This window comes from Castor canadensis, chromosome 16, assembly GCF_047511655.1.
Source record: "Castor canadensis chromosome 16, mCasCan1.hap1v2, whole genome shotgun sequence".
NCBI lineage: Eukaryota > Metazoa > Chordata > Mammalia > Rodentia > Castoridae > Castor > Castor canadensis.
In genome coordinates, this window is record NC_133401.1 from 10,124,277 (window position 1) to 10,139,392 (window position 15,116).

Below are 15,116 nucleotides of genomic sequence, written 5' to 3' on the forward strand. Positions count from 1 at the left end.
GTTGGACAGAGTCTACAATATCAAGAGGTATTTCTTTGAAGGCTGCACCTCTTCCCAAACCACCAAGACTGTCAGAGCCACAAGGAAAGAAGATTGTCTGTGTTATTCACTGCCACGTGGCCACTTCCTGACACAACACCTGGCACATAGCAAGCCCTCAAGAAATAGCCATGACAGACTTGCCCACAGTGCAACAATCCTCTCCCTGCATGAAACATGCTTCATTTAAATATCCTACTCTCTGATCTTCCTACAATGGCGCCTCTCATACTTCTGGTTTGTCAGTCTCAGATCTGATTAAGAGGTTGGGAAGCCATTAGAAGGGTGTTTTTAATAAAGTGAGACATTGACATGATCTGATTTATGTTCTAGAAAGTTCACTTTGGTTTCCATGAGGAAAATAGAGGGGCAAGAATGGGAGCAGGAAGGTGAGTTAGGAGGTAGTCCATTGGTCCAGATGAGGAAGGATGGCAATTTGAGTGGTAGCAGCAAAGATGGAGAGAATGGGATTAGGGAAAGGAATCTAGGTGGTTGTCTGAGCCTCACCATGCTGTGAGAGTGGGTTGTATTAAACCATTTTACAGATGAGAAAAAAACAGTATAGCAGGGCAAATCACTTGCCCCAAATTAGGCAGGTAGTAAGTGCTGAGCCTATATTTGCAACCTGGCATTCTAATTTCAGGAAAGATAAGTATATTGAGGGAAAAGAGCTGATTGTAGTGGTGCACGCCTGTAATCTCAGGACTCCCGAGGCTGATTCAGACCAGCTTGTGCTACACAGCAAGACTCCGCCTCAAACAAAACAAAAATCTGGCAAACTGCATCTTGAGGAAGAGTCAGAGATGACAGAAAACCTGAGTTGTCCACAGAGGGGCGATAGTCCAGTCTACAGGGTTGATTACCTTGCTTAGTAAGAATACAAGTACAAACAAGGGAGCAGAATAGGAGGTACACTTGCAGAGAGGAAAGGTCAGCTGATTTAGGACTGGGAAGAGGAATCCCAACTTCCTCCGGGGTGTCCCAGAGCACTCCATGCTGCATGCATTTACCTTCCAGGGTCCTGCCTGGCTTCTCCCCACCTCTTATTCCTTTCCCAGGACCATTTGTACAAAAGGCTCTTTTTCTGCTGAGCCAACAGTGTGCACATTTTGTGTACATATTTCAAGAGTTTCTGAAAAGAGTGGTTTTTACAAGAGAAACATTGGACTCCTTTGGCTCTGTCATACCTCCTGTTAGGATGATAGTGACTTAACCTTAGTGTAACTAGCCTTGTTTATGAAATGTATGTTCTTCAGAGGCTTCGGTGTGGGCTGTAGAAGAGGCAGAAATAGGCAGAAATGCTGATAGGACCCCTTTACTTATCCAGAGATGTTGGCATTAAAGGATGTACCCCAGGTGCAATTTTCTAGGAACAGAAGGGAATGTACAGGAAGCTGCAGCAGTTTTGTTAAGAACAAGAGCTCTAAAGGCAGAATGCCTGGTCCTTAAAAATCCTTCACACAGTCATGAGAAAGTGGCTTATCTTTTCTGTGTCTCAATTTTTCCACCTGTAAAATGGGGCTATTTATATATCACCTATTTATGTTGCATATTATACTCATGTGATACTTTGTGGGATTGAATTCAGTGCCTTCCACATGCCAGGCAAGCATTCTGCCTCATGTATATTTTTAAAGGTAGAGGTTTTTGTGGCGCACACTTGCAGTCCTAACACTTGAGAGGCTGAGGCAGGAGAACCACAGTTTCAAGCCCAGCCTAGGTTACATGAGACTTTTGCTCAAAAAAAAAAAAACAGTTTTAGGATCAAATGAGATCACCAGTGGAGAAGTGGTAGCAAAGCCTCCCACATGGCACTTAATGGAGTGGTGTGCAAAGGTAGGTTAAGCATCACTTTGATATTTTCATATACGTTGTTTCATTTATTCTTACAACAGCTTCACTTAAGAAGAAACTGAGTTACTTGCCAAAGGTCAATTTAGCAAGTAAGTATCATCAGAAGATTCAGGACACCAACCCGGTCTGACTGACCCAACATTGGTTGCAGTTTCTGTTTCTGACGCAGAGCTGACCTCCAGAGGCACCTTCTGTCTAAGGACCTCTTCTCCCTGTTTGGGGCCAGAGAGAAAGCCCTGGGCTCTCTTCCCTGGAACCTCTTAGCCATTTTGTTGGCTCCATTTTCCACCTCCAGTGTTGGAAGGTGCTTTCCAAGAAGGTTACTTGTTCTAAATATGGCAAAAAGGTAGTGATATTGCCAGACTGTGAGAGACTTTTGCCATAGGGTTTCCCCTCTTCTGGTTCTCCTCAAAGGCAGGGAGCCATTTTTGACCAGGTGAGGACAAAGAAACCAGAGCAACAGAGAATTCTGTTTTTTATGGGAGTAGTCAAGTGTAGAAGTGCAGCTGAAACTGGCCAGTATCAAAAAGGAATGTATTATGACCCAAGCCTTGTATGCACATATGAATAATAAAAGAAAAAAAAAAGGAATGTATTGGACTGGAGGTGTGGCTTAAGTGGTAAACTGCCTAGCAAGCACAACATCCTGAGTTTGAACTCCAGTACTGTCAAAAAAAAAAAAGTATTAGTCTGTGGTGCTGAAAAATCTGGGCTGGTGAGGTGGCTTCTGGCTAGATGGGTCCAGGTCTTCTTTTCTCTCTTCATCTCTTGATGCTTTCATCTGCATGGGCTTCACACAGAAGCAGGCTTTTGTCACAAGGTAGCAGAGATAGCAACTAGTAACCAAACCTTTTACCTAGTAGTTCAGCAGAAGTTCAGGGAGGACTCTCCTTGGCCAGGCTCCGTGTCAACTTCTGGAGCCGAGAAAGACAGGTGATTCTCCTAAGGGAACTCAGTGCTGGTACCAGAAGATGGGATGGTGATTTGGCTGGTGAATCCTTTACAGGAAGATGATAATGCTTTATCCATATCCTGGGATAGACAGGCAGGGGACCAGATCCTTCAATGGAAGGAAGTCATTCAGTCCTCTTCAGTCACCATCCAGACCACTCAGCATCCTTACCCTGTCCTGAACACATAGGGATCACTTCCCTTAGGATGGATTTTTTAAAAATTCATGTAAGTTGTACAGGGGAGATACGTTGTAAGAATGATGTTTTAACAGTGCAGTCTCAAAATTGACCTTAATAAAGCCCCCAGTGTTTACTGCAGATTGCCAGAGCCCTCCATCACTCTAGGCTCCACCAGTCATGTTTCCTAGGCAGTGGGGTGGCTTAAAGATGTACACCAGGGAAGGCTTAGGGAGGGATAGTCAGCCAACTTCTGGTCTTTGCATCTGTCTGTTCCAAGGATTATAGGCCATGGGTTTTATTTGTTCTGTGTAGTAATTCACTGTTGCTGTTTTGGGCTTTTTTGTTTGTTTGTGACACTGGGATTTGAACTCAGGGCCTCACCCTTGCTAGGCAAGTACTCTCACTGTTTCTGTTTTAATGTGAATTAGTTCCCAGCATTTAAAAATCAGGAATTGTATTTTCAGAGCCAGATTTGCAGCTCATTTTTAAAACAATCTTAAGACCTAATATTACGAGATGCACATTCCCGTAGGACAACAGTTGATTAGCCCTGAATAGTGACTTCTCCCTTTAGACTGGGTGTGGACTTTACAACTCACTGTAGTCCCTGGTGGCCTGCTTTGTTCAAAGCCTGGCCTGGTAAGAATCATGTTGGAGCCCCCATTCAGCCCCAAAGCTTTGCTGGAAGGGTCTGGAATAGTATTTAGTCAGCAGCGTATTTGAGGGATACAGCGCTAGTGCTTAGGAAAAGTAACGACCCAGTAAAAGTATTTATAGGCAAGAGTGTGCACAACTTTGGTCTGTTTGTGGATGTGGTCATCTTTTTGCTGTAAATGCTGTTGGCATATCAAACCTCCCATCACAAATGTTCCTGCTGAAATAGTAACGTGTCCTTCTGTCTTATGAGTTGCCACCCAGTGAAGGAATCCCTCCCACTCCCAAGGGATGTTTGTCCAGCCTTTGCTTGACCACTTCCAGCAGCCAGGAAGCTTGTCACCTCCTCACATGGCACCAGTTTCATTGTAAAATTCTTCCTTATGTGGAGGCAGCTGTTGCCTTGGGACTGAAAGCCACGGAATGCCTGAGCTGGGAAGGGAAACTGACTTCTTCTCATCCACCCAGCATCCGGGGCAAGCTTGATCATCAATCACAGTGTTCTTTCTCACTGAGCTGGGAAATAGAATGCAACCTTACATTCGTTAAATTCTTTTAAAATTACAAAATTAGGCCAGGTGTGATGTTGCACATCAGCACTTGGGAGACTGAGACAGGAGGATCAAGGGCTCTAGGCTAAGTTCCAGGTCATCCTGAACAAGACCCTTTGTCAAAAAAACAAAAATGAAATGATGTGTTCCCTTGCATCTAATGAAACAGTATAAAGTATAAAATTTTATAGAGTATTAGTTAATTCTCCTGTCACTAAAGTAGCCAGTCTTTACAGCCTAGGGTATATATATCTTTCCACACATTTCTGTATACACATATGAAAATATTTAGTTAAGCTATATGTGGGGTTTGTATATGGCATTTTTGGTGGGGAGGGGGGTTGGGGTTTGAACTCAGGGCTTTGTACTTGAAAAGCAGGCGCTCTACTACTTTAGCCACACCTCCGGTCCATTTTGCTCTGATTATTTTGGAGATGGGGGTCTGGAGAATTATTTGCCCTTGCTGGCCTCAAACCTCAATCCCCCTGATCTCAGCCTCCCAAGTAGCCAGGATTACAGGTGTGAGCCACTGGCACACACTGGCTATAATGTGTCCTTTAAAGACAAAAACAATATACTATGAATGTTACTATGCATCTGGTGGACATCACTCCAGAATTTGTAGTTACAGATCAAACACTAGACATGGATTCTTGCTTTTTTCATCCTGCTTTCAAGATGTAGTTTTTTTGTTTATTTTGGGTTTATTTTTGTTTTCGCAGTGCTGGAGATCCAGCACTAGGCAAGTGCTGTACCAGTGTGCCACACTCCCAGGCCTAAGCCTGTTTTTTAATAGGCATAGTGTCTGTCTGCCTCAGTTACTTAATTGCTTCTCATTCATGGCTGTTCCCATTGCTCCATTTCCTTGGGATCTTTCTCATCCTAGTGCTCTAGGCAGTTACTACAAGTCAGCTGGAGTAAACCTGTGAGTTGAAGCCCATTTGTCACATCTGACCCGAGCCGGCTCTTTGTCACACACATTGTAGAGAAGAGAAGCGGAGTAACTCCAGCATCAGAGAGAATTGGAGGCTGGAGTGGACTGGAGCTGAATTTTCTTGACTTTGAATATTTTTTATATCCCAGTTTGCTCCCCACTTAGAGCCATCTACCTGGGTTCTCTCATCTGGAGTAAAAACCAATCTAATTCCTCTTGAGTGCACCATGTCTTCAACAGTTACCAATTCCAAGTCAGTCAGTTATGCCATTCCCTCGAGGCTTCTCTTTCCCTAAGGGGAAATTTCCTTAGTACCTTCAAATTTTTCTCTTAGAACAAGATTTCCAGATCCCACTGCCTTTTTTTTTTTTTTTTTGCGGTACTGCGGTTTGAACTCAAGGCTCCACGCTTGTGAAGCAGGTACTTTACCACTTGAGCCACATCTCTGGCTATTTTGCCCTGGCTGTTTTGGAGATGGGTCCTCACTTTTTGCCAAGGCTGACCTAGGCCACCATCTTCCTGTTTTAAGCTTCCCACTGTTGCTAGGCTAACAAGTGCATACCACCTCTCGCAGCTGTTGTTTGAGATGGGATCTCGTGAACTTTTTGTACATCTGCCCTTGAACTGCAATCCTCCCAATTTCAGCCTCCCAAATAGCTTGGATTACAGATGCGAGCCACTGGTGCCTGGCTGTCCCTTTGCCTCTATCATCTTTTCCTTGTAGAAATCCCAAGTATGGCTTCCACACTTGCTTTTCTACTTCTTCATTTAATATTAACTGAGCACCCTCTGTGTTCCAGGTATTGTTCTAGGCTCTAGCTGACTATATAACTTGCATTTTGGTGAGGAGAAAGAAACATTTCAGAGTACTAAATTATGTAAAAGAAGTGGAACAGCATCAGTACAATTGTGTGATGGGGAGGTCTCCTTAATTCAGATTTTCAGGAAAGCTTTCTCTGAGGAAGTGACATTGAGCTGACAAATATGAACTAGCCTCCAGGGAAGAAGAATCGATGAAGAAGGAACTTGGTTCAAGATGAGGTTGAAGAGGCCACCAGAGTCCTGCAGGGCACTTTTGGCCAAGAGAAGTTTGGATTTACTTTAGATTTTAAGTGTAATGGGAAGTCATTAGAGAACTTTAAGCCAGGGAGGCAGACATTTGATTTCCACTTAAAAAGATTCCTGACGGGCCTGTTGAACTTGAAGTGGGCTTTCTTTTTGCCTCATACCTTTCCCTGCGGCTTATACCGAAAGGGATTGACAGCTATGCCCCGTTTGCTCTGATTAGGGTCCCACAGATCTGTGAGACCAGTCACAGCCATTGCCAGGTATACCTCAGCCTCTCAGCAGGAGCATGGAAATTCAGGGAGGTGGGTGTGGCCCCTAAGACTTGAGCCCAGTAAGTTCATGGCTCTTTGTATAGAGTTCTCAGTTGAGGGAACCTCTCAGTCAGAGGGGGATGGAGACAAGGTCACTGATTGCAGGCCACACAGACATAGAAAATGTTGAGTGGAGACTGGGAGCTGAAGACACTTAGAGAAAGGCCACAGGGTAATGTCCAGAAGCCAGTTCACTGAAGGACAGCTGGGCCATTGTTTGCCCAATTGAAACAATTACACAGAAGTTCTATGTGGTGTCTGTTTAAGAGAGGAATTTGGGAAATTTCTTGCTTGGGTGTCTTTGAGTTTTGAACTTTTCCCTTCCACACATGTTGGCGCCCTCTTGGCAGTTGGGTTTAGATGGAAGCCAAGGGGACTTCTCAACCTAGAGAGCTTGGGTCTGAAACAGACTTGAAGGAAATGAAGAAGAGGGCTAGGAGAGGTAGGGAGAATCTTAGAGATCAGAGCTGTGCCTTTTCCACAGTGGGGCAGTTGGGTTGATCCCTTCAGCCTGTTAGTGATCTTTGAACACCTCTGTCTCTGCCCATGCTCTAGGGCTGGCAGGTGCCCAGCCAGTAAGTGACTATCTGTGTACCTGAGGTCTCCACCAGGGTCACCACCTCACCATCCACTTCTGACCAAGCATTGTAGGTTTAGCTTACTGTAATTAGAGAGCCCTTAGGGTCCATTTGGCAGGTAAGCAGTCACTCTGTCCAGTTTTCAGAGGAGGTGGCCGGAGACAAGCAAGGTCAGGAGATGTGCTCAGGATCACATGTCTCCATTAATTCAAATATTTTCCCATAATGCATGCCTTTCTTATTTCCTATTTCTGAAAAAGTCTTACCTCTTTACGCTGCTTTAAACCTACCTCCTTTGCCCAATGATAGCCAGGAGTGAGGGGCCGCAACTTCTCAGTCTGTGGCATTGGTTTCTTGAATGCTAATCATGCCTTTCCTCTGGACCTGGAGGAGGAAACTGATTCAATTTAGTGTTGGCTTCATCCCTGTCTCAGGAGTTCCTCAGAACAAGTATCCTGAAGTAGGAAGACACAAGGCCTCCATGCGTCCCTCAGCCCACACTCACCAGGTCAGTTTCCACTCCTTCAGTCTCTCTGATCCCTTTCCTTCCTTTTCTAGGAGCCTGGAGAGGCGTGGCTGGACCAAGATCTCCCCAGATGTGAGCAGACTCCCTCCTCCCCCAACCACCTGTTGCTACCACGCCAGGGAAGGTCCTCAAGCCCTGGCCTTCAGGGGAGAGGTAACAGGAGCCCAGAGCCGAGACCATGTGACGGCGCTGGCCCTTGCCACCGCCGTCCCCCCCACCCTGGCCCCAGGCCCGGCACCATGATGTTCCGAGACCAAGTGGGCATCCTCGCTGGCTGGTTCAAGGGCTGGAATGAGTGTGAGCAGACAGTGGCCCTGCTGTCACTTCTGAAGCGGGTCACCCGTACCCAAGCCCGCTTCCTGCAGCTCTGCCTGGAGCATTCGCTAGCGGACTGCAATGACATCCACCTGCTGGAGTCAGAGGCCAACAGTGCTGGTGAGTCTCTGCTTCTAGCAATGGGAGTACAGGAGGGAGACCTAGAACAGGGGCCAGATGCCCTCAGAGGCCAACCAACAGTGTGCTGAGAAATGGGGTTCTGTGCTCATTGGCTGTCCTGGGACTATGATGTCTGTCTTCAGGTGTGCTATGGGGGACACAAACTGGAAACTGCCCATAAGAGGAAGGATCAGGTAGGGTGGCTTGTGTGGGCAGCTGAAAGGAGCAAAGTCATTACCTTGGAAAGGATGAGGATATCAGCTAGGAGGGAATTATAGAACTCCAAAATTCACAGATCATCCAGTACTATTCTTTACCCTGAAAGGAAGATTGGACTCAAAGCATAGACTCAAAGCTTCAAGAGAGGGATTTTTTTTTCTTTTTTTTTTTTTTTTTTTTTTTTTTTTGCAGTACTGAGGCTTGAACTCAACCTACACCTTGTGCCAGCCCCATTTTTGTGATGGGTTTTTTCGAGATAGGGTCTTGTAAACTATTTGCCCTGGCTGGCTTCAAACCACAAACCTCCTGAACTCTGCCTCCTAAGTAGCTAGGATTATAGAAATGAGCCACCAGTGCCTGGTTTCAAGAGAATTTTGAATTTAGTTATAGTCCTCATACTAGTTCCCTGAGCACCTGCTAGAGATGCATCCTGTGTCCCATGAAGTTGCTATTGGGATGGGTGAGCCAGGCTTTCCCCTCCCACCCCCAGTCATAGACAGAAGTCAGGCCAGAGAACTATCTTAAGGACCACTGCCAAAGTGTTCCTGGCCTTCTGGGCCTCCACAGGGCTGGGTGGAGAGCTGCTGACCCCAGTGACAGGTGAGAGACATGCAGGTGAGAGAAGAGGGAGGGTTGTAGATACCCGAAAGCTAGCTGGGAAGGGAACAGACAGGCTCCTTGCAGAGTTTGTCCAAATTAGTCACCCTCACTCTTCCCACCACCTTCTTCATAATAACACTTCTCATTGGGCCTTTGCAAGCCAAGTGTTCCTGTGTGTATTTACTAACTTTGAAAGCAGTATTCTTTGGTGGCACTGGATTCAGATTGTCTAGGTTGGAATCACAGTTGTCACTTGCCATGGACCCAAGTTATTTACTTCTGTGTTTTGGGTACTCATAAGAAGTTGGTGAGTGAATGTGTTTGGAGCTCTTACAGTAGGGCCTGGCAGGTAATAAATACCCAGTAATTTCAGTTGTCATTGTCACCACCACCCTGTGAGTCAGGTACTGTTTACTATCACAGGAGAGAAAACCAACATGGGCTTCAAGGATTGGGATTTGGGGAGCCACAGAGCTGCCTGGCCTCCCTCATCTCCCCAGACCTGCCCATCTTACCAACAGTCACCTTTATCTCTTCCTGAGTTTTTCTGTACAAGTCCCAGAAGCACCATGACTGTAAGGGAAGACAGTTACTCAGACATGGAGTCACACCAACCTGATTGCTAGCCTGGCCAACAAAGAACAGTAGGAGCCCAGCTCAACTGCACCCATTTCCCACCTGCCACCCTCCCCATCAGGGAATATTCCTCTGGTCTGGCACCAGGGTGGGAGTTCTGTTTGTGACATGGCTCTGCTGCCAGTGTGGGGGCTGCTTTGGGACAGATCAGTGTTTTACACAGCTCTGTTACCCCTCCCCACCCCAAGCAGGCAGTTAGATAACCTCTGGGTGCAGGTCTTGGCTGTTTATCAGATTCACCAGTGGTGCTTTCTGCTGGTGATTAATTAGAACACTCAAGAGTTTTTGCTTTTGTTCTCAGAACTTGTAGAAATTCAAGCTCAAATTTGACTTTGGTGTTCTTGACCAGCAACTCTACCCCATGGCATATCCGGGTTTGCTTTCCCAAACAATGCTGTGATAAGTACTTGTTAAGCACCTCTAGGATAAATTCTTAGGATCCTGTGGAACTTGTAGTTTAAATATGTCTCACCACATTGCCCATGCAAGCCACGTTACACTTCACGCAGACACTAGGAGGCCCCTCCCAGATGCTGTACATGGGGCTGAGGCCTAGCCAGGGTGGAGCACTGCTCTGCGAAGAATTGCATAATGAGTGGCTATATGAATCAAGACCTGTACATCCCCATGTCAGGTGGTGAGAAGTTTTATACCAAACTGGTACTTAGATGAGTGGAGAGGTAAGCAAAACTTAGAGAGAGTGGGAAGAGGGAGGGCTGTGATGTGCTCCACAGTCAGTAGGAGGAAAGCCTGCTAGGATTGGAGCAGAGCAAAGCACTTGAGACATGATCCCAGGGAGATCCTGTGGGGCTTAAATGCCCCTTCTTAATAGCTGCAAAGGCTTGGATACTCACTGTTGAGACTCGTTCCACTGTCAGGCACAGTCCCTATCCCTTACCCCTTACTGTAGGATAGGAAATGAGAGTGTGTTAAACCCTCACACCCAGACTCACTAGGTGAGAATTCTGAGGGGGGGAGGCTGGGAGGCTTGGGAAAAGTACCCAGGTTCTCTTGCCTACCGGGTACTATGAGAAATGATACTCGGCCAGGCTATTCACTTGTCATGGAATGTGGGACACATCGAAGTTCTAGATCCACATCTGCCACTGACACTCCTTGTGACCCGGGCCAGCCCCATCCCTATTGAGCTGTGGATAAATGTGCCAATGGGCAGAGGCATTGTCGAGTGTACTATTTTCTTTCTGGAGGGACCTAGCATATTCTTCTAGAGCTCTAGTTGGTAATATTTAATGTAAGATGGGACTGTAACTCAGTAGTAGAGTGATTACCTAGCATGCATGGTAGGTAGGGTTCCGTCCCTGGCACCACCAAATTTTTTTTTTTTTTTAAAAAGATTCAGTGGGATTGACCCCTCAGAAAACCTGTTCCTCTTTTCCACCCTTCCCCAAAAGATTCATACTTACCCCACTAACCAAATTTTGACTTCAGCTTGCCTGCCAGGCCCTTTGTGAACTGCCATTCCAAGAACTGAAGCCCCTCTGCACCTCCAGATCCTTTCAAAGCAGGAACCTGAGCAGGGAGGCAGGTGCCCTGTGTTGTTCTTGGGTTTATCTTCGTGCCCCCCACCACCCAACCCTGCTACTTCTCCAGTTCTGCATGAGACTCTAGGTTTAGATCTGAGCTGCCTACCTCCTGTTTCCTCCACAGAGCAGGGAGCACAGAGAATCTGACCTAAGCAAGTGGGTCCCACTTTGGGCTTCATGTCACAGTTCTCCAAGGACTTCCTAAAAGTCATGTGAAGTCTAGGTTTGTCCTAAGAGGTTTGAAGCCCCCTGTTTGGCTCTTGTGTACACCCAGTGAAGAACTATTTATTTTGAGGCTGAGGCTGATTCTGGGGGCAAGGGATGGTGGCGAGGGTACTGTCCTTTGACCCACTGGAAGCAGGGTGTAGGCTTTACAGCTGTGGAAGGGGCTCTCGCCTTCCTCTCAGTCCGCTGGGAGAGTAGAGGGCAGTGCCCCAGTTTCATGGAAGCAGAACCTGAGGCAATATTCAGGAACAGGAAAGCAATACACAGGTCTTGGAACAAGGAAGAGGAGGTCCCAGGTTTCCCTGTTGTCACCCAGTTCCTTCTCCCAGTGCTACCTTCCCTGTAACCACAATCCTGGCCCTCTTTCCCTCGGTGCTGACTGGGACCAATAGGTGTTTCTATTAATAGGAGGGAGACCAGAGGTGTGGGGATGCTCGGTTCCCCCTTCCTCCCTGGGCCTGTAGCTTCCTGGGCCACATTTCCTGCATCTCTTCCCATCTCCTGCCTTCTGAGTCAGTCTCTATTTGGCAGGCTTAAGCCCTTCCTTCTCTGGCTCCCTAAATCTGGGTGGGGAAACTGAGGTCAGGAGGGGGCTGTGGCAAGTGAGTCACCAGATGCCTCCACCCTCCCCTTTCAGGCTCTACTCACACAGTTCATCAAACAAAAATGTGAGCCCCTTGCCCTCCCCCTTGTCTGTGTGAGCTGGGGTGAGGCAGAGAGGGCATGTCTGGAGCCAAACCCCAGCCCCTCTGCCTGCTGCCAGAGGCTGCCACAATTGTTGCAACAGCCCAGCACATAAAAATGGGTTGGCTCTTATGACAGTCTCGGAGATATATTTGGCTCCTGTGATTTGCCAGGATCCAGGGTCATGACCTACTTAGCTCTGGTCACCTGGCCAGCCCTGCCCGGTGGCCACTGCATCAAAGAAGCACTCTACACCCAATCTCCCTCACCCTCACTGTGGCTGCAGAGTCCAGGTTGCAGCTTGGTGAGAGGCAGCCATTGGCGTCACAGCATTCCCTGCCCCCCATCCGCCCACCTCCAGAATTTCATCACTGCTCGTTGTGCCTCTAGCTCCAAGGGACTAGGATATATCTGGTTTTGGTAAATAACTGCATGAAATTCCCCACTCCTTTCGGGAATCCCAAGGGGGAGTCCCAGATGTGCTCTCCTAAATGAACTGCTCCCTCAGCCCCAAATCAGCCTGACCCTAGATCCTCCAGCAGGAGCAGTGACAATAGTAGTTGATGCTCTGAGCATTTGTGCACGTCAGGTGCTTTGTAAGATTGTTTCATTGACTTTATAATGACCCTGTGACCTCACAGCTTTTACAGTCACCATTGCACAGACAAGACCAAGGCTCAGAGAATTTAAAGAACTGGTCCGTAGTTGCATCAACTCAGGTCATAGTGGCAGAGCTGGATTTCGAACTCAGGGAAGTTTGCCTGTTGAACTTGTGCTGTTACACAGTACACTGTGCTGGGACCTGAAGCAGGGTGACCCAAGGTTGGGGATCCTAGAAAGGGCATGTATTTACACATAGACACCACCACATTCCAGGGGACCATCTGTGTTCAATTGTGCAGGTATTCATAGGGCCCCTGCTGTGCCTCATCTCTGGGCCAGACTTTTCTGATCTGGGCAGGAAACTAGAAGTTCCATCTGCACCCGTCATCTGCAGCCCCAGCTGGGCTCACCACAGGGACCTGAAGCTGCGCAAATTCCTTGGACCAGTTCCAGTACTCATTGATGCTTCCCAGTCATGGGAGGCCCGCCCTTCCCACAAACAACACCACTCAGAAGCATGAGCACATATATACCCAGGGTCAGCCTCCATTCGTCCAAAACCACTCTCTCCTTTCTGGGCAGTAGAACAAGGTCCTTCATTGAGCCTAACCCTTGAAGCTGTTCTGTCACGTCCCCTGGCAGTACCAGAGGAGAAGCTGTGTCCCTTAGCCCTGGGGTCCTGGCAGTACTCTGGAGTGGGGGAGGGCCTAGACAAGGCTTCTTTCTGTCCCAGATGCTTCTGGCTACCCTGCAAGGCCTACACAACAGCGATTGAGAACGTCAGGGTAGGGATGAAGGGGTGGGCTCACTGCTGGAGGAGAAGGGAGAAAACACTCATCATTGAGCCATATCCTGAGTGCTTACTTTGGACAGATGCTGTCAGATGCTCCATGTGCATCGCCTCCCCAAATCTCAGCAGAGGAAGTGTATTGCCCAGGCAACTGCATGACAGCTGGGTGCAAGTCTGACTTTGTCCCTAATATTACTTCATTTCTTCTTGCTTCTCATCAAGAACTTAAAAGGTCAGGGACTAAGTCAGGGAGGGTACCAGGAGTTCCTCATATGAGCCAGTGCCAGAGGGACGGTGGGCAGAATGACCGGACTCCCTGACTCCAGGAGGGCTGTCCCGCTTTGGAAAGGTTTTTAGACATGGAAACGGCTTGAGGGACAGCCTTGTGGTCACAGAGCTGGTTCAAATGAAGACAGGGAATACCATCTCCTAGCTTTTTAGTGACAGATCTTGAAGGGGATCTGGAAAGCCAGAGAAGGAGGGAGAGGGAGAGTTGGCATTGGGAACATAGAAGGCTGTGGAGAAAATTTCTCCTGTCTGGAGGCAGACAGACCTGGGTTCAGGTCTCATCTTTGTCATTCACTAACTGTCACTTCCCCTTCCCAAATCTTGTTTGTTTGCAAGATGGAAATGCCGAAACAGGATTGAGGTGGGGATGAAGACCAGTAATGTTCTTAGCATAGTGGCAGAAATGCTCAGTAAATGCTCTTGCTGCTGTTACAGGCACTGCAATTGATACTGATAGTTCTGTTAGTAGTTTGGGCCAGTGAGTTGATGACTTCAAGTGAATGGATGAATTCCCAAGCACTTTAATGGGGGGTTCTCTAGAAAGCTTGAGGTAGAAAGGCCCAGGCCAAGAAAATGCACAGATTACATAGCCAGGAGTTGGGAGTTATGTGATTGATTCTCTTAGGGCTACAGGTTTAAGTAGGATTAGAATATGAATTCCAGGCCATAGATTTCCAAGCAGGTCATTAAGAGAAAGAGGGGTACAAAAGGGCATTTTTCAAGTCTATACAAGTGGCCAAGTGGCCATCCTGCAATGTGGGTGGAGACTGGAGGCCCTTGGAATCTTAAGGCCTTAATCTAAACTTGGTCTGAAAGACCCTCAGATGGTACCTAGGTTTTTGAGTCTTCCCTTCTGTGCGCCTAGTCCCAGCCTCTCTGTTTCTGGTTGGTTGGCTTGTGCCTTATTAGAATCTATATATTTGAAATGAAGAAACCCAAGAAAGACACTAACCACAATACTAGTAGAAGCAGCTGACATTTCCTGAAGACTGCCTTTATGCCACGGTCCCATGTAATTCCTAGCAGCCACGCTGGGTAGGGGTGATTCTCAGTTCCTCTTCACAGAGAAAGTAGACTGTGAAGTAATCACACGTGCCCAGAGCCACCTGGCTGGTGGGGAAGGGACATAAGCCATATCTCTGCCTACTCTTTCATCACCCACTCCAGTGGGGGGCTTAGCTTTGTCCACTTAGAGTCAGTTCCCCTGCTTCTTTCAGGACCTCACCATTAGCATATCTCAGAATCCTTGTGACGTGTTTGCAAATCATCCTTGGCTATAGATGTGAGCCCAGATGCCCAAGAGGAAGGACAGAGTTGGCCTTAGCCTTGCATGTTGTCTCTTTTCCCAAATGTCCTTGTTCTTTGTCTCTCCTTTGCCTTACTAGCATTATTTCCATCCTCTAGTCTGTTCAGCTCGTCACACAAGTGATAAGGAGGTTTTTGA

General features: G+C 47.3%; 1 protein-coding gene across 1 annotated transcript in view; it reads left to right on the forward strand.

Moving 5' to 3' along the window:
* The window catches only part of Samd4b (sterile alpha motif domain containing 4B), a 35,828-nt gene that overhangs the window by 5,068 nt on the left and 15,644 nt on the right, over positions 1-15,116 (forward strand). The window contains exon 2 of the mRNA XM_020156974.2: positions 7,681-8,083. Coding sequence (XP_020012563.1) covers positions 7,888-8,083 — 196 coding nt within the window. The 5' untranslated portion in view covers positions 7,681-7,887. The remainder of the gene's footprint in view (positions 1-7,680; positions 8,084-15,116) is intronic.